Source organism: Grus americana, chromosome 28 (genome assembly GCF_028858705.1).
Source record: "Grus americana isolate bGruAme1 chromosome 28, bGruAme1.mat, whole genome shotgun sequence".
Classification (NCBI taxonomy): Eukaryota; Metazoa; Chordata; class Aves; order Gruiformes; family Gruidae; genus Grus; species Grus americana.
The window spans coordinates 105,135-131,231 of record NC_072879.1 but is presented as its reverse complement, the minus strand read 5'-3'; the positions used below and the strand labels follow the sequence as shown (position 1 = coordinate 131,231).

General features: G+C 40.6%; 1 protein-coding gene across 6 annotated transcripts in view; it reads right to left on the bottom strand.

The window, feature by feature from the left end:
- Positions 1-26,097, bottom strand: part of CPAMD8 (C3 and PZP like alpha-2-macroglobulin domain containing 8) — a 56,839-nt gene that overhangs the window by 8,349 nt on the left and 22,393 nt on the right. For all 6 annotated transcript variants that reach the window (XR_008574301.1, XM_054805739.1, XM_054805737.1 and 3 more), the window contains 20 exons: positions 25,513-25,655; positions 24,985-25,036; positions 24,006-24,304; positions 23,354-23,579; positions 22,596-22,772; positions 19,706-19,787; positions 18,011-18,167; positions 17,473-17,547; positions 15,270-15,435; positions 14,943-15,029; positions 13,891-14,027; positions 13,370-13,525; positions 12,906-12,968; positions 12,300-12,538; positions 8,960-9,047; positions 3,505-3,579; positions 2,668-2,773; positions 2,476-2,586; positions 1,574-1,786; positions 1,101-1,175 (listed from right to left, as the gene is read on the bottom strand). Coding sequence is in view for 5 of the 6 variants with exons in the window: in XM_054805739.1 (XP_054661714.1) it covers positions 1,101-1,175; positions 1,574-1,786; positions 2,476-2,586; positions 2,668-2,773; positions 3,505-3,579; positions 8,960-9,047; positions 12,300-12,538; positions 12,906-12,968; positions 13,370-13,525; positions 13,891-14,027; positions 14,943-15,029; positions 15,270-15,435; positions 17,473-17,547; positions 18,011-18,167; positions 19,706-19,787; positions 22,596-22,772; positions 23,354-23,579; positions 24,006-24,304; positions 24,985-25,036; positions 25,513-25,655 (2,727 nt within the window). In the remaining variant the exon portion in view is untranslated. The remainder of the gene's footprint in view (positions 1-1,100; positions 1,176-1,573; positions 1,787-2,475; positions 2,587-2,667; positions 2,774-3,504; positions 3,580-8,959; positions 9,048-12,299; positions 12,539-12,905; positions 12,969-13,369; positions 13,526-13,890; positions 14,028-14,942; positions 15,030-15,269; positions 15,436-17,472; positions 17,548-18,010; positions 18,168-19,705; positions 19,788-22,595; positions 22,773-23,353; positions 23,580-24,005; positions 24,305-24,984; positions 25,037-25,512; positions 25,656-26,097) is intronic.

Genomic DNA, 26,097 nt, shown 5'->3' with positions numbered 1-26,097 from the left:
TTCACACTAAGACCAGAAATGAAGGGATGGAAAACAGGAGACACATTAAACACTGTAAGACTGAATGACCTACAGAAATAGTCCTAATAGAATATTCACCATGCTTTTACACCTTAATAAGAAAACCGTCCATCAAATTCTGTAGGGCAGAGGAAGAGCAAAGAACAGGATGGTCTCTGCCACACTAGTCTGACACACACTAGTCTGAACTCTGGTGCATAAGAAGGACGTGAGGAAGCACAGAGTCTTCTCTTGAAGAATTAACTTGTTTTACCGATTTGTTAGGAGAGTTAGAGGCCAGGGGAAAATTAATGAGTGGAAAGCAGCCAGGAAAAATCTAGTCCAGTTTATTTACTAGAAACAGCATGAAACAAACTATTCTATTGACCCTCCACTGCTTCTTGGTGAGATTTATTGTGAGCCATGAGCAAGTTCAACATGAGTCTTGGAAAAAAGTGTACGAATATAAGCACCAAATAAAATGAGCAGCCAAATTCCTGGCTACTCCATCTACTGACCTTAACATTTTTGCTCACTAAGGCTCTTTATTCCAAACAGCAGTTCGGAGAGAATCAAGACTGCCAGCTCAATTTTTGCACAGAACTGCTAGAGACAAAGTTAATCCACCTGGAGTCTAGTTCTTGCAATGGTTTGGTCTGTTGTCATGTCCTCTTCAGTTGTTTGTTGAAACACATTACATCAGCCTGGATTTAAATGTGATCTTTCCAGCTTAATATTGAAGAAAAGATCACAGAGTGTGTGTTGTTCAAATATACCAAGGCTGAGAAGATAGGAGGGTCACTTGCCCACTCCTATGAACAATTACATAAATCTTGCACATGCACTGAATACAGCAGGTATCACACAAGATTTCCTGAAAGGAAAGGCACCAGAAGAGCTAGTCTCTTCTTGAATAGTTATCATCCTAAGTTTCCTTGACATCTTCATTTTTTCTGAATGTTATTTTAGAAAACATGAAGAAATTCAACATTCTTATTTCAATGTGCTTAAGAGCCATATATACTTTTATACAGTGATAGGATAAGCTTTAACCTTGCTAAAGAAGGACACCTTGGATAAATGCAGAAGTATGGTATTACCTGCTGAAGTTTGTTGAACACTGGGTTGCTCAACTGTGTGAGACTGTGTCTCCCTTTCTTCTGGCAAATTCTTGGCTGTAAATGAAAAGTAAATCCATTGGTCACAAAATTTATTAATGAATCTCTAGAAAATGTTTGCAGAATCTCCAAAGAATGTTACCTTTCATGGATGTAATTTTTATCAAGGATTATTCACTTCAGATAAAACAGTATCACTCATTTTCTCTGAAGTTCATTCTGATTGGTAAAACACATCTTCATGACAACAGAAAACCAGTTATTTTGAGCTAAGCAGGAAAGCAGCTGCTTTTATAATTTAATCCCCTGTAGTATGAGTAGCAAAATAATACATAGGAGGTTTTGAATTCTCCTCTTTTCCCTACGACATGCATGTAATAATCATTTGCTTAGATGAAGATTCATAGTGTTCTGCAACAAGATTGTAACAGAAATGGGAATTGAATGAAACCTACAGGCAGAACACTGAGACATGGGCATCTGTTCTATCCTTGTATTATTCCTGCACGATGCTACTTCCATCTGGCAATGGTTCGGGTAAATCTGTCCATCTGATCCACATACAGGTTCCCCATCATAGCCACAGTCTCGCGAACACATGCACTGCTCAAAATACTCATCCTCCAAGCAGCCAAAAATGTTATTGCATGGCCCAGAGTGAACAAAGCCTGAAAAGCAAACAAAAACATCCAAAGCAATATTTTTGCTTAGCAAGGGGAAGATTGGGTAGCCATTTTCTTCCGTTTCTCTGATGTAAGTTTTCATGTTGAATGCCTTAAGACTTCTCATAGGAATTTACAAATTCGGTAGAAGAGAAAGCCCTGGGAATAAAGTTATCCTTTTGAAAGAACCATATTGCAGCAGACTCCAGATACAGGATAAAGCAACTATTTTGTATGACACAGATGACAGAAAGGAACATATAGTTTCTGGGGAAAGTTATTCCTTTCACTGATGCATTAAATTGTTCAATTTTGCTACAGTTAGTTGTGGAACTCTATAGCAAGATATTTTAGAGAAAGAAAACCAAATTGCATTTTAAAGAGTTTTTACCTTTATATTTATTAACTCATCTCACCTTGTGCAGGTTCTTCCAGAATGATATATTAAATCTTGCCTTTGAAGCAAGTAATACTCACTTTGGTGACTGAAGAGCAGACTACATAGGTCTGTTTGGCTGTCGTTAGTTTAATACTGCTATCCCACAAACCTTTGTAAAACTTCCATTAACACAGATAGTGAAATACAGCATTTTTCTAAATACAATTTTGAGCTGTGAACTCCTGGAAACTATGTCTGTGGGCTCTATTTTAAAAAAAAAAAAAAAAAAAATCTGCTTGGCTTTGGTGCAACTTACCAACCCATTGGCTAGCTGAGCTTTCCACCTCATTGCATGTTGGCCCATCACAGAGCTCCCGAGCCAAGGGACTGTTTTCACTCACGTTGTAGAAACGAGTTGCTTCAAAAGCTGTGGGCCAGCAAGAATGAGAAATCACAATTGAGCCTTACACCTAACGCTGGCAAAAATCAAAGGAAAACAGGTACATACCTGGCTCATAGTAATCATACACTTTGATAGGAACAGGAGCTGTTTTCCCAACTATATGCTCTCTGAAAGCTTGAAACTTTACACAGGTCATGCACTGGCTAGGAATCTGTATGAAATTATGTAAAAAAAAAAAAAACCAAACCAAAAAACCTCATTGTAACAAAAACTGCACTAAGTGAAGACAGAGACAAATAAACATAGCATGTGCCCCTAACGTAACACGCTGTGCTGGACACCTGGGTCCAGCATACTGGTCTGAGAAAAAGATAATGAGTAAAAGCCAAACAGGATGAATTAAAATACACGATACTTTGCTGGCCTTTAAAGCACATACTTGCCATACAACAATGTCAGAAAGTCAAGCCTGAAACTCAAGCTGTATTCTCTGGCTTACCTACCACCGCTCCTGTCATCAGCCAGCTTGCTAATGCAACTAGCTAATAATTGACTGCTGATGACCAAGCCCGGAGAGATCTCATCATCCACTCAGGTATGTGCTGAGAGATCTGAATGAGACTGCATTGTTACTCCATCCTTTTTGCAATTGTAGTTGTACCTGAAGGTGAGATTATTTTGAGGCAAAAACTAAATGATATCTGCCCGTAAATTCTACATGGGCTGAAGCTAATCACCCGCTTCTATTATGCTTTGGTTTCCAACCAAAACCACACCACCTACCTGCCTCAAAAGAGGCTCAAGCAACCGGCCAATCAAAGCTGCATGGTGATCCTCATCTGCGAGGGACCATCAACATCAGCATGTTCTATCTGTGCCTGATCCACTGGTCATTTGCCTTTCACTGGCAAGCAACATAGTTATAAGTAACAAACTCATTACCTCATCAAAATAAAAAAGGACTTTTCTTCCATCCACTTCATATCTTTTTAATCCAATTTGCTTGTTCATCAATAACTGGGGGAAAAAAAACACATCAGCAGGTTTAGTTTCATCTCATTTTATAGAAAACAGTTTGAAATTAGAGAAAGATTTCAGACTGCTTAGAAAACTGGTCAGACACTAAACCCCAGGGATTTCTTCTGCTGGAAAAGGATGTTTCAGTAAGAGAGGGGGAAATGCAAAGAGGATTGCAGTTGCTGTCATTCAGCTGAGGAAAAAGCCATCTGTGTTCCTTTCTGTGACCTGATGAGGAATGCTTGCAAGATGCACAATGCCGAGTGTTCTTCCTGGTCCCTGGTGCGTTTATCTCCCTCAGACTATGCCTGACATATCATCCATAATCTAATCGAATATCTCCCAGACTGTTTTCAGTACCAAGGCTCAAGCACGACCTCAGAGACCCCAAAACACTCAATAAAAATCTCTTATTTATGCTCTTTCAGATCGCCAGGGAATTATGCTGCTGGATCCGGTATTAAAGGTCCCCTTCTCCCATCAGCTGAAAAATCCAAAACATTCTTCTGCCAGGAAAATTAATCCTTACATTTGAAAAGAGCAGCCATTTGAAGGAGCCCTAGGCATCCTCCCTTTTGACGAGGCGGGTCAGGCCAGGCCTCTGCTACTCATCTTCTCTCCCTCTGCGGCCCAGGGATTTGCAATTTGCATCGTACCCGTCAGGCCCACAGACTAGCTCTTCTTATGCTTTTTATTTATTGGGACAATCTGCCTATCCAAGGAGTAACAGAACATAACCTGAGAGTGCTTCCCACATCTGGGGTGCTACTGCTACTTCAGAGGAAAGTGCAAGAGCCCTCATTTATGGAATTACCACACCACCTCAAAGAATCCAGTAACTATCTCCCTAGTACAGAACGCTAATGAATCGCCATGAAGATATAAATGCTATCATCTATTTCCATAAAGTTTTATTTAAAAATTTCCAAAAGAATCACTCCTATGATTTTCCATATTTGGCATACTAACATCTCAATGTTATGACGACTGTCATGCTGTATGTACTTGATCAGTCGATCAATCATTACTTTTTTTTTTTTTTTATAAATTGTATTCAGAACACATCTATCATGTGAGAAAAATTTAATCCAGAAACTGGGGAGAACGATGGCCTGTGAAAAAAGAGTCTTCTGTTTTAATCCCAGTTTGGGGAGTGGAGTAAGGGCCAGAGCAGGTACTTTAATTCTATTCTCCAAACTGTCCTATTTAACCTGTCAGACAATGATGGTTGTGACATAGCAATAATATTTCCTTGGCTTGTCTTTTTTTTTTTTTTTTTTTTTAATGTGTCCAAGTTATTTTAAGATCTTAGAATGAAAAACTGTGGAAAGGGGAGCAAAGCATTATTATTATTATTATGTATTAGAAGGAACAACATGAAGCAAAAAGCATTTCTACTGAAATTTGCCCAAACCTGCTACCAACAGCTTTAACTGTGAATTTCTTCAACATAGTGCTTCTAGTTGTAAAACCTTGCACACAGCTTCCTGCTATTACTGTAACAAGCAAAGGAACATGTGTTTAAGTCCCACACAATATGGAAAGGGCCAATTTAATTTGTCCTTATAATTTTAGGGGCCTGATGGTGGCTGTTATTACTCAGCAGTAGATGGCTGCAGACAGTCGTTTTATGAGGGCCTGGAGAGGCTGGCGCCACCAGGAAATGCTCAGCTCAGCTAAAGTTGCATTTTTCTGGTGAGGCTTGATATATACCAGCCTGTAGTGACCTGCTGACCTTGTCGACACCCAGCATTATTAGAAGGATTTGTGGCCGCACAGCCAGGGGGCTGCCCTCAATGTGCAACAGAGCATTCATTAACCATCGCTGCCCCGGAGCCGCACGTGGGTCCGCTCTGCACACACTGCTCCCTTGTGAGGGCGAACAACAAACAAGGAAATCTGATTTACAGCCCTGCCCCTCCTCACCAGGAGGGGAGGGAAATGGCTAGGGTAACGAGAAAATGCAGCAGTGGGAATGACAGGACTTGCCTCTGCTGAAGGTGGTGTCCAAAATATGTCACAAAACTAGTACTGGGTCCTCGGTGGAAGAATTTCATTTTTGTCAGCATGATTTGGATACACATTTGATAGCCATGAATAAACCACAGGGGTTGTATCTGCATCTTTACTGCCTACCTATATATACGCTTGATCTTTGTCCCTACATTTCATTTTTACGGATACAAAGGGTTTCTGCAGTAAGAAAGATGGAATTCAGCTTTTCGAAGGGAACAGTCCCCCTTGAAGATGCAATATCCTTCCCAATTTAGCAAAGTCTCCTATCGCCCAAAGCAAGCAATTCAGTTCTGGTTATGGGAATAGACTGCCCAGTACTGAATCCCAAGCGCAGAACCCTCTCTCCAAATCGAGGCACCAACTATGCAGTCTTTTGCCCAGAGAACTTTCAAACCAGTGCATTTTGAACCAGCTCTTTTGTACCTGACAAGCACTGAAGAAGCATACACTGCGTGAAGTGCCTGATGTCTTTCTGCAATTTGCAAGGACCTAACTCTGGTTAGCTCAGTGCTTCAGGAGCTCAGCCTTACCAGTTAAGAATCAGTTCCTTCTCCCACTGTAACTGGGGGAGAAAGGAAAACAAGCCACCTGCTGCTCTGTGCCCAGAGACCCTAACAGATGGGGCTACACTGGGACTCCAGTGCTTCTCTACCCAGAGAGGCAGGAACATGAGATTCAGACAGGCAACAAGATGCCACAAGGGAAAGCACAACCACCGACATGCTTAGTGCTAGCAAAAGCCTAATGTGCTGGAAAGCTCATTCAGCTTTGAGCAAGCAACTCTCCTGCAGCAGCAGGGCAGCTTGCTCTTAACCTCTGAGTGCTGCTGTCCGGGCCAGGCTCGGGGATATGGCCGAAGGGAGGCAGGGGATGAGACTGACCCCAGCAGTGGGGGTAAATCTCCCCGTTTCTCTACTCTAGTTTCCACGTGCCCAGGGTTTCTTTCTCCTTTAGGAGCGCCAACCAGCACCTGATCAAGGAACTAGCAGTGCTGAGGCACCAGCAAGACGGCACCAAATGTGACACAAGAATCTCTGAAGCCATGAGAAACCAAATACAGGAGGCAGGCTGGTGGCACAGAGCACAAGGATTATGGCAACACACTAGAAGACAAGAGAGAATAGAGGTACTGCAAACAAAAGTGTTTTGAAACATTATACAGCTAGTTCATTGGGGAACCAGAATCCGAGTTTCCTTGCAGAGTGTATATCCTAATGTTAATCATATATTCACAATTGTCTTCAGTGTTGCCTCTGCTTAGAGCACGTACAACGTGCCTTGAACACATTAGTGTAGACCATCAGCTACAGCACAGGAGCAGATTGCTGCATGTAGCAGCCTTTTAGTAGTAACTAAACACAAAATAAGCATGTTTGGTTTACAAGTCTCTATCTGGGACACCAGTCTGGCCCGGCCATGTAAACAAGCCTCATACTGGAGCACAGCTGCCTTGGCAAAAAGGGAAAAGAGTTCAGGGACTTGGTGACAGAACCTATGCAGTCCCTCGGAACACACGAGCTTATGGGACCTCAGGACTCCCAGCCTAGGAACTCTTTAACTCTGTCCCCTGCTGAAAGCGGTAAAGGAGATATTCACTCAGTGCAGCCTGGACAATGGGAGCTCCTATTTCTGTAGTTTCTTCTTAGCCTGTTTCAGGAAGAATAAGGAGTACAGGGATTTGTTACTTAACCTAACATTTTTTCTGTTCTTCTGTAATGAAAACCCCTTTGCACTCTTTGTTTCAACTCCTTCCCTCCCTTTACTCCTCCTTTTCCTCTGCTGATAAAACATTCCATGGGTTTAACACCATAAAGATAACCTGTTGTTCTCCTCCTGTCCCATTTTGAGTTCTCTGGTCCCTAAGCCAGGTTTCCATCCATATTTTTTCTGCCATTATTTACATAAGTTACTATGAAAGAGAACTTACTTGAAAGCAGTACAAACAACTGTCACACTAGCAATTTCAGCAGGAAGAGATAAAATAGTAACCAAACGCACTACAGGCCCCCTCATCTAATTTTCCTCCTTTCTCTTACCACAGGGATACTGGTGGTCTTGCCTCATCTGAATAGCCATATTCAGTTTGTTGCAGCATTTGTTGCAGGTGAGAGAGAATATCACACTCAAATGTCAACAGACAAATAAAAATTGACACATTTTACATGCATGCATTTGAAAGCAGAACTCTCAACATGCAGCTAGTGAACAGATATAAAATAACTTTGATATTTCTCTTTACAGGAATAATTTCTTATCTGATCAACGTATATCTCCATACAAAAGTATTCCAGCAAGGCTCTCTAGTACTTGAAGGATACAATTCTCTCCTTAGGGACTAATACACAAGTTTCTCTGGCCTCAGTGACTGCCCAGGAGACAGCAGCTTTTGACATGGATTGTAAGCCCCTGAAGAACAACATACTGGTCTCATTTTCTCCAAGAAAATGCAATGGTTTTTATATTATAAATTAGCCAAATCAAGTGAAATCCTAAGGAAGACAAAGCAATGTGCACTTTTCCTTGAATTAGGATGTAAAATTACACTGCTTTGTCTTCACTATGATTCTGCTTTAAAATTCTTTCCCCAAATCCCTCCCCCTCCCAGTATAATGAAGAAAAAGTTATTAACAGAAGAGATCTTTTGGAAGCAAAATACTTTTTAGCTCTTTACCAGTTCTCAAGGATGCAAAAATTTTACACCTCTGTAGTTAAATAGGCCTTAAAAACTATTTGCAGCATAAAACCCACCAGTGAATACACTGTAATGCTTCCACAAAATATAAAGCAAAGCTAAAGATTCGAGTTCACCTCCCCTAGAGGGCTGGCTGGGTAAGAGGCACATTCTGTCCACCTCAGTTTGGCTTGCAATAAGCATGATGTTCTCCCAGAAGGGGGGGGGGGGGGGGGGGGGGGGGGGGGGGGGGGGGGGGGGGGGGGAGAAAACAAGGCAAAAAATTCCAAGACACAGAGCCTCCAAAGAAATGGAATCCAGATGTTGGAGATAACACAGCCCACTAAGAAGCCATAAACAGCTCCTGTTAGAGCACATTTTCACTTCAGCATTTCCAAATGGGTCTCATTTAATTACTGTGCACTGTGCTCAGTAATAAACCTTCATTTGGCCATGTTTGAGTAAATTTGTTAATATTGCTCAGAACATTTGTTTACTCGTTTCAGATAAATATTTTTTGACAAGTGAAGTCTCCTGCCCCCCCCCCCCCCAATTTTAATTGCGTCTTTTTGGACAGTGCTCTAACATCCAATGGCATTTGCTTCCTATTGCTCCCCAAGGAGAATCCTTGCCAATTAGAGAGCCAGGTCCTGGCCCAGGATCATGCCTTGCACTCTCATTACAGCCTCTTACCTGCTCTAGGCTCTCAATATCTGCACGAAACCCTGAGAACAATGGCACTTCCAAGACAGCCATGTTAGAAGATCCAGAGTGCAGCCATCTTCCCATGAGAACAAAAAGAGAGAAAGAATGAAAACAAACTCAGGATCCAAGATAACAAATGGTATATGGACAACTCAGGATGGAGAACAACTAAAACAAACTTCAGAAGAGAAAAAAAATTAAAAGGATCTACTCTTCTTTGAAGGACTTACTAAAAGCCACAGTCTACTTGGCTTTACAAAATCCTCTCTTCTGCTTTTATTCAACAAAAATTAAGCACAACTCAGAGGGCAGAGATGTAGGAGATGTCCAGGCCAATGGAGGCAGAAAAGAAGGAAGGATGTAATCTCCTGTGGGGCTGCTTGCCTCATTTTTCAAAATATCTCTGAGAAAATGCACTTAGTAAAAAGGGCATAACCCCTTGGAGTTGAAGAAACTTTCCTAAGTGGAGGGCTGTAAATGGATGGTGGTGTAAGAGGAGGCCGAGTCATTCAACCCTGAGGTTTCATAAATGGCCATTTCCCTCCAGTATCTAACTGACACTGAGAAAAATGTCTTTGCTAATGAGTCAGCAAACTCACTCTCTAGTTAGTAGTGTTAAAGAATGCACTGCCTATATCATCTTCTATATCATCAGTGGAGACTCCAAAAAACTCCCAGTGAAATTCAGAGTTGTTACTGCTGCACTGTGCATTAAAAAAAAAAAAAAAACCCCAACAAACAAAAACAAAACATAGGGAGGGGAAGAGAGAAAGTTGCAAAAGATTTCAGTTTCTTGCAGCATGGCAGAGGACTTGATGTCGTAACAAAGAGCTCCTGCTAATTCCAGAACAGTGCTCCTTTTCTCTGCGTTCACATATAGTCAGCTCTAAACTAGCCCTCCTTGGCACCGTACCTGTTTGCTGTTTAAGTTGCACCACAAAGACAACGAGCTCGGACCCAGGAGGGCTTGCTAGCTCATGCCCAGCACTTAGAAAACACAGCACGCAGCTTCCAGGACCAAATTTGCCAGATCTGAACTGGCTCCTGTAGGGCTACTTGGAGGTCTCTCTACAGAGCCCTCCCCAGCTAGGGTGGGTGGGTTTGCTGAAGCTCTGCAGAGCCAACCTGGACGTAACCCCACGCCCAAGCTCATATGCCCACAGTAGCATGGGATGGTCTGGGGACAGATCCAGTTGGCTCTGTGTGAGACAGTTCAGGGCTGACAGGCTCCCAGAGACATTAAGCCTCATTAATCCCAGTCTAACTCCATGCGCCACACTGCCCAAAATATCCTGTAGTATCCCTTTTCCTGCATTTTTCCCATTCTCTGTTATATCACAGCCCTCTATTTCCCATACAGTTTTCTCCCTAACTCCTCAAAAGTGCCCCAAGGACTTCACTGAGCACGACAACATTTAAAACAATTACACTCTGAAGAACACTCCCAGCTTAAAATATTTCAGTTGTCATCCTTAGATGCACTCCTCTATTCGCATTGCCTAAATAAGATGATGAAGGAGTTAAAAGAGCATCATTACAGGAAGAAAGGGAGGAAAGGGAAGATTTCATTTGCTTTTGTTTTCTTTCCAAGCAATCAATCTCCTTGGACTGGGCTTCCTCTCAAATTTCTATCTTTGCTCCAGCAATTCCCAGGGCAGAAGTTTCAGAAATAACAACAGAAAGGTTGTGTTGATGCAGGGCAGCCTCCTTAGTTACAGGCATCTTCCAGGGACTGACAAGACTTTTCAAGCCTGCCTCCCCAATAGAAGCTGCAACGCTTAGGCAGGGGGAGAAGAGGTTGAGAAAGTGATATTGTGTTATATACAGCCAGAGCGACCCCAGCAAACTATTGGATGATGAGTTTGAGTTGCTCGTCACTGGCTGCTGTCACTGGAGGAAGGAAGAATTCAACTAGGCCCAACAATGCCTGGCCTGAGATTTCACAGGCTTGTGGCAGAGACAACATGTCTGCCAGCAACGTGGCCATGCGAGCAAGGGACAAGTGTGTTGACAGAGATAACGAGATCTCATCTCTGCCTGGAGTCACTACAGCTGTTCTCAGGACTGAAGTCACTGTATGGCTTTGCCTCTGCAGGAAGGAAGGAGGCAGAAACTGATAGCGGAGCAAAAGTTTTCCATTTCCATGAATTACATCTGAGCTGTTCACTTCTGCTGTTTGAGTTCAGCGACGCTGTAGCCCCACCACCTGCCATGCTCCCGGTCAGAGATCTGCAGAATAGTAGGAAATACTTGGGAATGGTTTCTTCCATGATACAGTAGATGCTATAAGCCCTCCTTATTTACTTTTCTTGTGGCTTTCCCTCTTTTGGGCCAACTTTCCAACAACCTCCTTAAAAACCAAAATATTCTGCAGAGAGATGAGCAACTCCTGATAAACGCAGCAGTACTGATGTGTTTAGAAAAAAACATGAAATGGGTTGAATACAGATCAGAAACTCTTCTTGCTGCTGTTTGTCTAGAGGCAAGCTGTTTTCTCTTCATATCTTGAGTTTCCCAATCTGTAAAATGAGATGGAACTGCTAATGTCTTTGCAAAGTGCTTTGAGATCTAGGAATGAAACTTCTGGAGCTTTATATCATGCCATCTTTAAAAATTATTTTAAATTTCTTTATGTAGAATAAGGAGATAAGCAACAAGCTTTAGAGAGCTTATTAACAAATATCTGTGTTTCTTGTGGCTTTACTGTAGGCTGCAAAATTCATACCATGGCAATAAGCATCTTCTGTTAGGTTTTTGGTATCCACTGAAGAATAAGCAACTCAAACATTAAAGTCAAGTCAATAATACTTATAAAACTATCAACACGTTTAAGGGTATGAGTTAACCAGTTGAAATTACCTAGCTCTTAACGACTTTTAGGGAAAGCTTGTTACTGAAGACCTAGAAAATAATCCAGAACTTTTTCTTTTCCACTGATACAAGCCAATGGCATTCAATTTGTCTTTTTCAGGTTTTGGAGAGGCAATAGCAAAACTTAATAAAAACCCAAGGTGCTCCCGTTTGTAAATTTTGTTCTTGTTTCTCTACCTTTGACATATACTTAGCACTAAAATTACTAATGCCAGCAGACAATGCTCATGAATGTCCATGCAATAACTCTGTCCTACAACCCACAATTATGGTTGAAATTCTGCATTCTGCATGCAAGGTGTTCTGTCTCACACTAGTTGAGATATGGACAGTGCAGCAAAGAAGAATTTGGTATTTTTCCTGTATCAATGAATGTATCAAGTATAGATGTGCTGATCAGCAAACTAGATGGCCTCTGGGAAACAAGCAGGGCACGATGCAGACTGGCATTTCCTACCTAGTGCACGTCTCCAGTATGACTTTGTATTCCCGATGGTCCTGATCTGAAGCTGGGTCATCATCATCCACCAGTGCCCTCTCTCTGTGCAAGGCTTCAGAGCGATTCTCATCTGGAGAGACAGACCGCAGGAGATTTGGAGCTTGAAGATGCTGCTCTGACTTTGGCTCCTTCAGGTTAACCAGGAGCTGGAAAGCTGGTTTGGCAATAGGATCAGGTACATTGTAAGTGACATCAATCTGCAGCAGAAAGTGGAGAAAACCAAAACAAATCAGGGCAGTTTATTAGACCCCAACGTTTCATAGCATCTACCAAAGTTCCCTAAAGACCAGTGTAAACACCACATCTCTTCAGAGAGAGGTAATGGTGGGCACAGAGGCAATACGAGCTTTAGAACAGAGCTATATATAGGTAAAGCTGTACCAGAGCAGATTCACCCTAGTACAATCATGAATTAAAGCAACGCCACATTGCATAATTACTTTGAATTTCTCTCCAAGTGTAAGTCCTTCCTCACAGAAAACTGGGATTAAAAAAGTAGCAAATAGACTGTGAGTTTAGAGATCACCTGCTCACGTACTTTCTCCAGCCCCACAGGAACTTTACCTGCATCAGACAGCAGCCTTCACCTTTGGCACTCACAAACAGCCCCGTTGGAATACTGGGGATCTGGGGAGAATCCACAGTTAAGACACAGACAAGACATGGCACTCAATGGAAATGAATATCAAATTTAGCTTTATTGTGTACAAAATATCTTTCCGGTTATAAAGGAGACCACAGAAGTGAAGTGAGTATGGCTTACGCTTTTCAGCCACCTGCATTTAACAATGGTAGAAACAAGCAGCAGCACAAAATAAGTATCAGGCATTAGTTATGATGAAAAATGCCTTTAACCGAGAGCTGCCTCCTTCACATCAGAACCCAGCCGTAAAACTCCTGAAAGTCCCAAGATCTCAGTGTTTAACTTGTGCTTTTACCATTACTTAACTTACCTGAGTTGTCATTCAGAACCCAGCTCACGTGGATCGCTTTAAAAAATTTGGCTACATAAATGCAAAACCACCTACCACTGCAGTCTGGAGGACTTTTTTATTCATCTTGTTAAGCTCAAAGGTCTCCTGGTAGTCTAGATTAGTAGAAGCCAAGGAAATGGTAAGGTTGACTCCTCCAACATAAGAAAGGATAGCATATTCAGCCAGAGCCTGCAGGGCTACACATGTGTCCTAGGGATCAGAAGAGGTACAGATCAGAATAGTGAAGCATACAGGAGCACAGTAAACTTACAAACAAGCACTGTGCTCTACAGCCATCAGCTTCTGGTAGCAGAATCTTCCTTATTAATTCAGAGAGCAAAAGAAGTTTTGTTTACTTTTTCTGTCAAAGACATCTCTAAGGACAAAGTCTAGGTTCCTTTCAAATTATCAATCTTGGAAGGAAGCAGTAAAGAGCACTGGGAAGTTTTTCTTCTTACCAGGACACTGACAGTTTCTGTCTGGACAGAAACTCTGCATTGACCATTCCTGAATCAATCGATTTCTACAATTGATGGTGCATGCACTGAAGCTACCCTTTTTTGGAGGCAGCCCACCTGAGTAGATGAGAATCCTCCAAGTGCATTCCTCTGCTGTGAAAGCCATTTTACTACTGGGAGCGCAGAGGCCACGTCTCCTAGGAGCGTGTATGTCAAAAGGGCATAAGATGTCATTTCCACTTCTGCAGAAACAACTGAAAGAGAGGAGGGGAAAAAAATAATCAAAACATTATCTAAAAGTGAAAATCTGGGCAGGTGTAGAGATAGGTCTATAAATATTCATTGAAGAAAAATTAAAAAAATTAAGAGAGTCTGTACAAGTAGACACAGGAGGAGAAAAATGACGTTAAAAGATGTCTGCACCCAAGATGCATCATCTTCCAAAGGTATCTCTGCTTCCAACACAAGCTTTTTCTTTCACACAATAGATAATCTTCTTTCTACTTGATTGTATCCCGTAAGCAATTTCTCTCCCACTCGAGTTCTACTTTGCTGCTGCCCGTGCCATATTCCTGTCCTAGAGATTTTCATGCCATATCCAGTTAGATCCTTCCCGAACATTGGCGCACCTACATCGTATTATAAAGGACAATGGCTTTGACTTGAAAACAACATCATTCACTGTTGTTGTGACTTTGATAGTTAAAGTCTAGGAAATCAGCTGAAATGCCAGTGACTGTCAATAAAAGCTGGGTATATAATCCCTAGGTGCATTTGAAAAATACAAAGTTAACCAGCTCTAAAGTAAATGTATTTGACTTCTCTCAGATTTCCATTTCAGATGATTCTGCCCTGATGGATTCCTACATGGCTCTCACTCTTCTGTATCACTCATTGTCTTCATCAAACTGGAGTGAAAAATGGTGAGAAAGCTGAGGCCAAAAAGACAGTCCTGTCTTGACCACATCTAGTTCTGTCTCTCATTCGCTCTCAACCAGCTCTTTCAGCACAGCACTACCTGCCTCTTATGAGCTCGTTTCAGCCAGACCCTGCCCTGACTGCCATTCTCAGAATACCTTGTATTATATAAACATTTCAGTAGGATACATGCAGTCAGTGGCCTGCTCTTGCAGCCCATTCCCTTATCTCTGTCTTTGCAGTAGAAGTACCTGATTGAGAGAGACCATCATTAAATCCCATGAAGGTATCTTCATCAGTAACAAGCGTTCCCGTCAAGCTCCAGTGCGTAAAACCATCTAGAAAAAAAGGACAGTGGAATCAAATTCTACTTTTGCATCGACTCAAAGAACTGATTCATGCCCTGAACTGCACTGTCCCTCCTTTTAGACAAGCATCAATGTGACAAAGACGTCTCACAGGCTCTATACCCTCCAGTAACTCAAATATATTATTCAAGTTGCAGGGGCTATTTGCTTGCTCCTCTAAGAGGATTGCCAGTTCAGGGACTTGCCAGATTGGACCCAGGAGCACAGCACCTTGTGTAATAGCCATGCTGTTCATTTTCCGCAGCATCACAGCAGCAGAGGGACTGTGTAGCAGTGTCAGGGCATATGCGATCAAGGCAGTAGTGTAGGGGTCTTCTGCTGAATACACGTTGGACTCTAAGAAGTGTTTTGCTTTGTCAATAGCTGTTCTTTCTTCCTGTATTTAGGGGAAAGAGCCCAGACATATTATCAACCTCTATTCCTCAGAAGTTAGAATCACTTTATTTCTCATTACTTTGTGTCCATTAAAAAAACCACACCAAAGAACACACCTAGGAAAGATGCATTTTGCTCTCTGCAGAATGACACTAACACTTTCCTTTCCCTAAGAAAGGCCGTGCATCACAAATTTAAAAAAAAAAAAAAACAACCAAACCAGCAAATAGCATAGCAAGAATGATCTAGACTAACACTGAGACACATTTATGCTCCCCTAAAGCTGAAGAAATTTCATGCCCCTGCAAGGCAGCAGATGAACAGAGCAGAAGCAAGCTCTCTACTGTATGTTTGATTGTGTTCCTGACACTCTGAAGCGTCTAGCAGACGCCAGAGGATAATAAAGGCCAAGGTTCCCAGGGGTCCCTGCAGCCAACAAACATGTTTTATTAACTCCCTCAATGACCTCACCATGTAGGAACGTGGCTCTGATAATTTATAGAAACAATTTAATTGGACTTGATGTAATTTGGTTTCCTTTGATTTCCCTGTGGCACTAACTTTCCCCTTCTTCATTTCCTAGCTAAGATCATTAGTAACACTTGCAAATCTCCTCTAGGAAAACCATTAGATCCACATAAACTGCACTTCAGCAAATACAAATGCTAGGGCTGTCTTGACACAGCAGCCCAGAGAGCATCACATCACTTCTCAGAGGGGAGACACTGCTGACAGGGAGGCAGAAAGTTACTCTGAGCACTGGAGGATTTTCTAATTTTTTAATAAGGTTGAAGGCCTTCCACTCCAACAAGAACTGGGAGTTAGGGGGGTATCTGCTTGCAGCAGCACGGTCTCACTCTTCAAGCTCTGCAGGTACACCATGAGAAGTGCTGAGATTATCACAGCGTTTCTGAATAGATAACCGCTGTTTGCACTAGCTGTTTCAAGGCCTCCATAAACTCACTGGGTTTTGCCTGCGCAGGTGATCCTGTTGCCTGTGTACAAATCACCAAGGCATCACCAAGACGCTGCAACATCCACTACACCTCCTGTTTTAATCTTCCAATTCTACCTGCCCAAACCTACTTGCCCACCACCACTCTTTCCGCTGGTTGTTGAAGAGCAAGCGAAGAACTGTACTCACGGCTTGCTCAGCGCAGCTGCAAGTGGACGCTTTCCCGGTCATAGTTAGTGGGAATGTTTAACTATGACATTATCTGCGCATCTCCATTCTAGTGAAATCGCATGTAGGTAAAAATACAACAGAGGAGAGGAGCACTAGTTTTAACATGAGTTTTAAGAAGGAATCTCTAAAATGCCAGTTGTACTAGAAGTGATTTTTTTTCTACTTCAAAAATTATGCAGCATAATTGCATGCTCCTATGTAGCTATTCTATTTTCTGTCGTGTTCCTGCTCTGTCTCATTACAAAGAAGAGAAACATTTTTCTCCAGAGTCCTGAATCCAGCATGTTACAGGAGCACAGCTCTCCAAACATATTGTAATCTAACAGCAGTAGCATTTTGGCCACTGTAGCAAAGGCAGACTGCAAAAGTTTTCTGGATCCCCGAAGCCCATGCTGCCCTAGTTAAAATGCTGTTAGCACTAAGCTAGCTAAAGTTTTTTGTTTGAGGTTTCTTAAGTTTTTTTTAGTATATATAGGCAAGCTACCAGTACCTGCATAGGCTGCAATCACACCTTGAAATTACAAGGTAGAAAACATTTTTTGCAGCCACTTCTGGGAGAGGTTGAGGGATGGGGTTGCAGGGAAGAGTTTTCCTCCGGTAGAATAATCCTCGAGTTGATGGTTGAAGGATGGGAGATCATCTTGTATAACTTCAAAATAGATTCCTTACTTTAGAATAATCTGAAGGCTCTCAAACAGCCTCTGTTATCTGGATGCTATGATTCTAGTAAGCACAGAACTTTTGAAAATGAGCAGCAGTAAAATCAAGTTTAAAAAAGAAAGAAAGAAAGAAAGAAGGAGAATCTTTAGAATATGTAGAACATGAAAGCTATTGTAACTAAGTTTTTGTTACCTCAGAAGTTACACCCGTTTCCAGAAGAGATGCAACCACATAAGCTGTCAGGGAGATCTTACCGTGGATTCCACCCTGGAGGGCAACAAACACAAGACCACTGGATGAAAACCAGAGAAAAGGACACTGGATAAAAAGACTGTCGAAGGAAGACAAAGAATATGGTATAAGAGAAGCTGTGGCATCCCAGAACTTCTTTTCCTTCACACATAAGGCATACGAAATTTAGGAACCCAACCCAACAGTGTAGCTTCCTTCCCTAGCGATAGCTTGAGAACACACTCAATGCAGAGACCTTCATACTCCAAGACATGACTCTGAAGTGTTTCGCAAGACTTGACATCTTGCTTTCCATTCTCACGGGACAGCACACAGATATGTTCCGATAGACTTCTTTTATTGGAATTCTCCTGGTTCTTCCTATACTACTCTAGCCTTTCAAGTGCAGTATTCGTATTAGGTGTAAGGAAACTTCATGCTTTGATAGTAACTTAAAAAACGCACCTATTGCATGATTTTGAGTCTGTACAGTTTTTACCTGAATGTCCTTATTTAGTATCCTGCCCATAGCAGGAAAAGAACCATCTTCTTTCTGATGCTGGATGATCCAGTCTTTGGCAGCTGTTAGTTCTTTTGGGTCAATGAAAATAAATCCACGAGACTGTGCAAAGGACTTGAGGACAAAAGCTGTTAGCCTGTAAATACGAATTTATCATCTTTACTGAGAAAACAAATTCAGAATAATGTATCAGTAAAGGGAAAACAAGATTCTTAGCACAAATTTTAAAAATCCTGTTGGGAAACTCTAAACATTGTTAAAATTAATGGTACATAAAAGCACCCGAACACCGTCCAATCTTCTGGGTAAGAGCAGGATTAAGGCTCAACAAATTAAATTGAAAAGTATAACTGAAAGATATATTTGTCTTAGTTATGACACTCTGAAATTCAGTTCCTTTTTATAGGTGCTCATCTGCTACCCAGATTATTACAGCTTTTAAATTAAGAATCAATATCCTTATAAATACAGAATCATTTGTAAAGAAGAGAGTTAAGTAAATTTTCCAAATTGAAGAAAAAAAAAAGAAAGAGAAAAAGAAAAAGAAAAAAGAAATCCAGACCCACTGCTAAAGTCCAAGGCCGTGGTAGACTTTATACAGAATTAAGACTTAAGAAAGCGACAGAAGTGTTTTTGGAATTCTAAATCTCTGACATGCAACAAGTGTGAACTCTGGCCAGCTTTGGGAGATTGAATCATTCATTTTACAAGCCTCTGAGGAATGGGAGGGTAGAAAGCATGCTGCCTGGCAGGGGATTTTTCAAGTGTTAAGTAATTCTGTATCACCATATTTTACATCTAGGGACTGGGAGATGCCAGATCAGACAGAAAAGTTTACTATCTTAGAAACAGTGAGGCAGCAGCATCATAGAAGTGGTACTTCCCCTCAGATGAGTTCATGAAGAAAATCAGTTTAAAGCAAAATACAGAGCAGATGGAAAAGCCAAATGACAGCACAAGCAAATGAATGAAGACAAGAATCGACTACATCTGAGACACTACAGTCAACCAACAGGCTAATGTGATGTAATGCACAACTGTAAAGGCCGTGGTTTCCTAAGGGGGATATTAGCGAGATGAGCCGATTTCTCAGCCTCATCATTTCTGGCTGTCATACTGTTTGACACAAAGGTTCTGCACTTCAGTTCTCAGGGCATAAATCCATATTGCTCCATTTCATCCATGAGGGGATATAAAGCACTTGGGAGAAAGACTTCTTTGGGTGTTTTGGGGTTGGTTTTGATGGTTGGGTTTTTTTCCTCCTAACCTGGCAGGAGCCTCTGCCACTTCTAGGGACAGCAAATTTCTCTGTATATGCTTCAGGTGAAGCCCCATTCCCTAGTGGAATTAGGTGCTTAAATGCTCCATACATTGCTACTCCAATTCCCGTAGACCAAATATGACCCTTAACTATAGCTTCTGTGCCTAAAGCCTGGACATATTAGTAGATGTATCAATCTTAACTGCCCTCAAGTCTTGAAACAACTGCAATAGTATGAACACTCAGCAGCATTGAAACTGTAAGTCTATAGTTATTGAGTATTATTTCTATTCTCCACCTTGTGCGATACCATGATGGAAGCTGGAAAATTACCTTTCTTTCCTTGCCAATTGTGTATTTTTCCCATTTAGCAAACACTGAATTTTCTAACTCTGTTTTAAATAGCAACTCACCACATACTCCCTGAGGAATCCCTCTCGCCAAAAGCACTGTACGAACCATCTTGTCTCTTGTAGGTCAGCTGGCGCTGGTAGCCTGGAAGTCACAAAAGAATTGGGGAGTCCAAAATCCTCACGCAGAGAAAAACAAGTATTTAAAGTGAATGAAGACTCAGACCATCTGGCACCAGCACAAGGGATCCTGCTGCCCGAGGCAACCTCTTATTTTGCTGTGAGTGACAAGAGCCAGCTCTGCATACGTACGCTGTAGCTAATTCAGAAATCCATTCAGGCTAACGTCTGTAAGACTACAACTCCTGCATTTTGGCCAGTAGAAATGTTAAAAATTTGATACCCCTCTGAAAAGATGCTGTATTAAATGAAAGATTTTTACTTCAACACACAGCTACTCCTTCCATTTTACTGAAAGCATCATGGAGATGAAAATTTTTGTCCTTTATTATTACAATTGGATTCAGACTTTTCTCCAAAGTTGTTGCTTGGGACAACTTAATGTAACATGACAACAACAGCTGTGATCTTAACATATACGAACACTTCCTAGCTACTAGGGCTGTCTTATAAGGCTTGTTTTAGACAACAAGTATTAATAGTTTGAATGCTGAAGATAAGAACTCTCTATTGGAATGTCTTTTGAGATTGAAAATAAAGATAGTAAAAATGCTCTTCCTATTAGGAAAAGAATTTGCTTCTCAAACCTGAACTGCCCATCTACAACCATGAACTGCCCATCCTAATAAAGCACTCTAAGCCTCTGTATTGAGAAATACAGAATACACACTTTGATAAAGCTCTTAAATGCCCATTGGGATCAAACCCTTCAGAACGGGTATTTCTGATATGGAGATACGTCAAACCTGCCAGAAGACCACATCAAAGACATTTAGTGCGCCTGCTTAATTCTCCAATACACGAACAGACGTTTTATTCCACACTGCATGACATTTTTATGAGAATAGATTACTTTTTCATTTCTGGAGGCGAAGTTTCTTTGTTGTCCTCTCCAGACACAGGCAGCTCCACAATCCCTGAGTAAGGGCTGCCCATGACTCCTACACTTTTTCCTGTTGCTCTATAGCCTTCTGATGCTCATAGGGAATGGAGATAGAACAGTTTGAAAAACGGCAGGAACAAAGACCTAAAGATTAATGATGCTCTTGTGGTAAAAACATCTTTGTCTGGGGGTTGTGGGATATCTCCAAGTATGTGGCAGAAAGCATCAGTAACAGTACTATTATTTTTTTTCTTTCTCCAAACAAGAGGTGTTACATTAAACTAGATTGCTTTTCTTCTACATAGGCATCAAATACAATTCACTACTGAGCGCTTCCTCCTTAAATTGTTCCTAAGCATTCATTTCCAGTGTGTTAGATGGACAAATTAAGTATTCGTATTTTTATATCAGTCTTATAATTTTCTCTGTTCTTTTCAACTCATTTTGAGTTGACTTATGCTTCATTGCTCTTACATTTATTCTTCTTTTGCTTGCTAGGTTGATAGTGGCACAGACTACATCTTGCTTGCTCTTCTGAAATCTTCTGTTTTCTAAACACTCCTCTAGATGCTTCGACTCACTGGAGAGGTTCACCTTTCTAGTTTTCACCTGTTCACCTGCTTTTGTAGAACTGCATTGTAGGAAAGCAGAAAAATTACTGACTAGTTTAGCTCAGGCCACTTCTGAAAATTAGGGCATATATGGGAATTGTTGGGTATCGGCACTGTCCGTGATGGATGACTAAGTAAGGAAAAAGTTTTCTGACTTGGTAAGTCACAAAAGCCTTCCAGAGCAAGCAAACAGACTTTCCCATCTAAACCTTATCCTTGGCAGGGCTCCAATAAACACAGAAAAGTTTAAAACTCTTGGGGATCTCTTCTGTAAGGGTTAATTAGCAGGCAGTGTTTGGAGCCAAACACCTGGAAGGTTTGCAGATTCATAAAAAGAAACAAAAGCAAATGCTATTGCAAAGGAAACACTGGCCCGGACTATTAAAAAAATTCCCTTTGTCTTACTGCTATCAGCAAGCACAAAAAAAAAATCACAAGTGAAACAACTGTAGCCAGGCAAAGGAAGCAGCACCGGGCTTTTGCTGCTGCATACAAGAAATATATTACATATTACATTTTATAGTTATATTTTCAGAGGAGGACCACCTAATCCTGTCACTTCTGATTTCATGACATGACTATTGTCTGACTCATACACAAGACAGCTTTGTCCCTTTGGGTCATTCTTGTTTTTAATGATCTCTGAATTCTTACTTGTCCTGAAAATTTTATTTAGTTATAAACTATTTTGCATGTGGCTCTTCCCAAACAAATGCTGAGAAAAACAGTGCATAAAGAGATAGATTGCTTTGAGCTGTTTAGTGAGATTGGACAGGACACTGAAAGGACAGATAAAAGCCTTTGTTATATGCCTCTAAGTTAAACACTTTGGATACTAACTTTGGATTTTGTTACTACGAAAATACTATTAAAAAAAGAGAAAGTTCAGAGAAGAGTCATGTAGTGACTAAAGGACTGGAAAGAATTTATGAATAAGACAAAAAACCTAAATATACAGACTGTTACTATATTTAATTTTCCTTGACTTTCTGAAATGTTTAAACATAGAAATAAGCTGCCTAAGAAAAAAAAAGATTCAAAACCATAAGTCAATAAACGTGCAAACTAGGAGTTATTGAAGGGAAACACAGGCTACGTGTCAAGGGAAAATATCTGTTTTCACATCAGAATCTGTTAACCTGTGAGATTATCCTACCAGAAATGATGAATCCTCATCACTTGGGATACTCTTGATTAGAAAGTACAACGTGATAGTAGTAAAACTCTTCTAACTTACAAGCCTTTTCTCCTTCTATAAATTGTAACTGTAATGAATTACCTTGAACAAGATAATCAGTAGCTTCACTCTCCACCTCATGACTGAGTTGTTTGGTTTTCTGCAAATATTTCAGGACAAAAACATTAGGAGCAAAATGGATCATGTTCTGCTCCCCACATCCAAATGGTAATCGCAAAAGATTGTCCAAGTTGTTCAGTGTAGGACCCATCACATCTCCTGTTTGAAAAAGAGGTGATATGTTCAGTATCAAGGAATTACACTTTACTTCCTTTTGATTTCCTATGATTAAACCCCACCTGACTACACCAACTCCTACTAGCTACACATAGTCAGCTTAAATAAACTGTGTCATAAGTTGAAAGTCCATCAAATGTTAGGTCTTAGCCCTTCAAACTCTTGCTAGAATAAAGAAATTTCACATATAAATGCTGGAATAAAGAAATTTTTTGATTATCCATGACTCCCCAGTTTAGACTACTAGTTTAGAACACAGCACAACTGGCTATTACGATGATTATGAAACGAATACTATGAATTCTAACAGACAGCAGACAGCGCCTCTGGAAGGCTCTTGGATGGTATCAACTTTAAGTCACTCTCAAATCAAACAGGGTTCAAACAAGTGACAAAAAAAATAATTATTTGTCCCAGAATTAAGTAGCCTATACCTTTGTAACTGCCTATGACTATCTTATCTGGTCTGTATTACTCAACCACTGGTCAGGAGCAAGTAACAGCTGGAGTATCTCTTCATATTTGATAACTGGTACCTAGTGATACCTCCTCATAATTGATACCTATTATTGAAGCCGTAGCTCTTTCTGATCCTGGAATTATGTTGTGGGGAACTCCAAGAGTAAATGCTTCATTGTGATTTTCATCAGTCTCTTCTTTTCTCCAAATTTTAAACTCTCCCATTGACCCCCAGCCTGTGGAAAAGCCAATGTACTTCACCTCAAGCTGTTTGGGGACTGTCCACTCCACAATAATAGACTCATTTAGCACCCGAGTACCATGGCCAACCTGAAAGGAACAAAAAACCATGCAGTTCCAAGAACTCACACATATAAAGTCAGTCTGCCAGGTGTCCTCGGACCTAGTAACTTATCTGTGCATCAGAGAACATTGTAGATGGACCAGTACCTTTCTCTTTCCCACCCACAAAACAATTCAAGGAAGTTTAATGAGAATTCCACAGGCTTGACCTCCAAGTCTTTCAGCACACTTAGCACTAAAAACATCGAAGACCGAGGTCCTGACAACATAATGTGGCGAGCAGATACGTTCCGATTAAAACAGCTCGATCAAGACTTAATATAGAAAAAGCAACAGGAGAAAAAAGCTTTCACCTTCTACAACAAGCCTAATGAAAAATCTGCTGTATGTGCGCTCAAACTCTAGTTAAGAAAACAAGAGACTTCCAGACCATTACATAGATAAATTCACTACCTGGATAATTCCATTTTTCCAGCTGATCCAGAAGCTGCGGAATTCATCCCAGGAAAGGATACCAGCTGTGTCCCGGCTGGCCACCGGCTCACCCATTTTGCTTATGGAAATCCATGTTTTAGTATTTTGGTGTCCACCAATAACAATCTCAGTCATCTCTGCCATGTCATGTGGACCAGAGGACAAGGCCAGGTGAGCATCGTTGTGTGCTTTCACGGCAATGTCAAAGTGTGTCATCTGGGCAGGTTTCTGCATGTATTGGTACTCATATTTGTTAGGTGTAGAAATGTGTATTTTCTCTAGTCAGAAAAATAATGGAATGTTGTAAGAATTAGAGCTTAGCTCACATACTTCAAAAATTACGCATAGCCATCTACTAAAATTTAAACAAACAGACCTTTCTTAAGTATACATTCTTTTTTCCACCTTGTCTTAAACAGACTATAAAAGTGTCCATGGAGGTTTCTTCCCAGCTTCTATTTACACCCCTTTCCAACACAGAAGATCCTTCAATTCAAACTGCTCAGCTAGATTTCTTATGAAGTCTGTAAGTGGTTTTTCAGTTCTAATCTAGTGGTCAAAAGCTCTCTGTTTAGCTACTGGAGCCAACGTTGAGCTATCCAAATCTCAGGCAGAAAGGACAAACTGATTCCAGAACTGAATTTTAAAACATCAACCGAGAATATAGTACAGTCACAGTTACTGTCCACAGTGCTGAATACTTAAACTGTTTCATAAAGGAATTTAATTGCCATTTCCAGAAATCACCTGGGCACTTAGAACAAATTCGTAATTAGCCAGCCAGTTAAAAAAAGACTCTTTATTCAAAAGTTCCTCCTACACACCATAACTCATCAATCATAGACAAACGGAAACAAAGATTTTTTTTAATTTTTTTTTTTTTCTCCATGGGATGAAGTCACATGTTTCTATTTATAATTAAAACAAACTTAGTATCTCATTCAAATCATGAACTTACCATTTGGGCAGAAGAACACACTATAGGTGTATTCTCTGGACAGTCCCTCTGGCTGTATAAAGACAGAAATCCATACATAAAAACACAGTGCTTGGATTAGCAGTAACAGCTATTAAGTTTTACTTATAAAATGCATAAATAATATTTTGTTGCTGTGCAGTATTTTATATCCTTTATAGAAAAGTTATTACACTGTATTCTGTTAGCTAGAGATATACTAACCACTACCGGCAAATCTCACATCACAGCCTATTTTAGACAAACACAGCAGGCATATCCGATAAAATTTCTATCCCTTTTTCTTCTGAGCAGTATTGAAGATTCACTGGCATGAACTCAGAACCAAATGGGCCCTTTCTGTACACGCACCACTAAATTAGATTATTTCCAATCATCTAAACATACCATAAGTCAACTTGAAGATTCTTATAAACTTAATCACATTTGATTAACTACCTAAAAGCTTTCATGATTTGCCAAATCATTTATAATTTTTTTTATTATTATTACAATTTCATATTTTCTTACCTCGATAACAACACTACTGCGAACATAATCCACTCCCACTGGGGTCCTTTTGTCCATATAATTGTCCTCTGAGTGCTTGACGTTCTTTAAGGTCTGCATCCCATCCTGACAGCAATTAGTTCCACCATAAGCAAAGGCTTTTGCTAAGAAACAGAAGGGAAAAGCAGCAGAGATTTTGTGATAGGAAGATCTTCAGGAGTTAAAGTGAAGATTTACACTAATTAGATACAGTTGATTAACAATACATCAAGTGCTTTGTAATTACAGCTCTCATATTACCTTTATTCCTTAAGTATTTGGACAGTCATAGGACAACAGAGAAACTCTTTCCTAGTTCCCAGTGTTGTACAATTTTTACTGCGATTGTTTGCTTGAAAGATGTACAGAATTTGCTGTTATTCTCTTACTGAAAAATTTCCACTGATCTCTTCGGGAATATTTAACAGGTTTAAAAACCTTACACAACCACATATGACACAACAGGAAAACTGATGACTAGGGAATCTCCTAAAGTTTTTTTCATACAGACTCTTCAGTGCATTACAGCTACAGAATCTGTTTCTAAGAACCATATGAAGTTGAAAA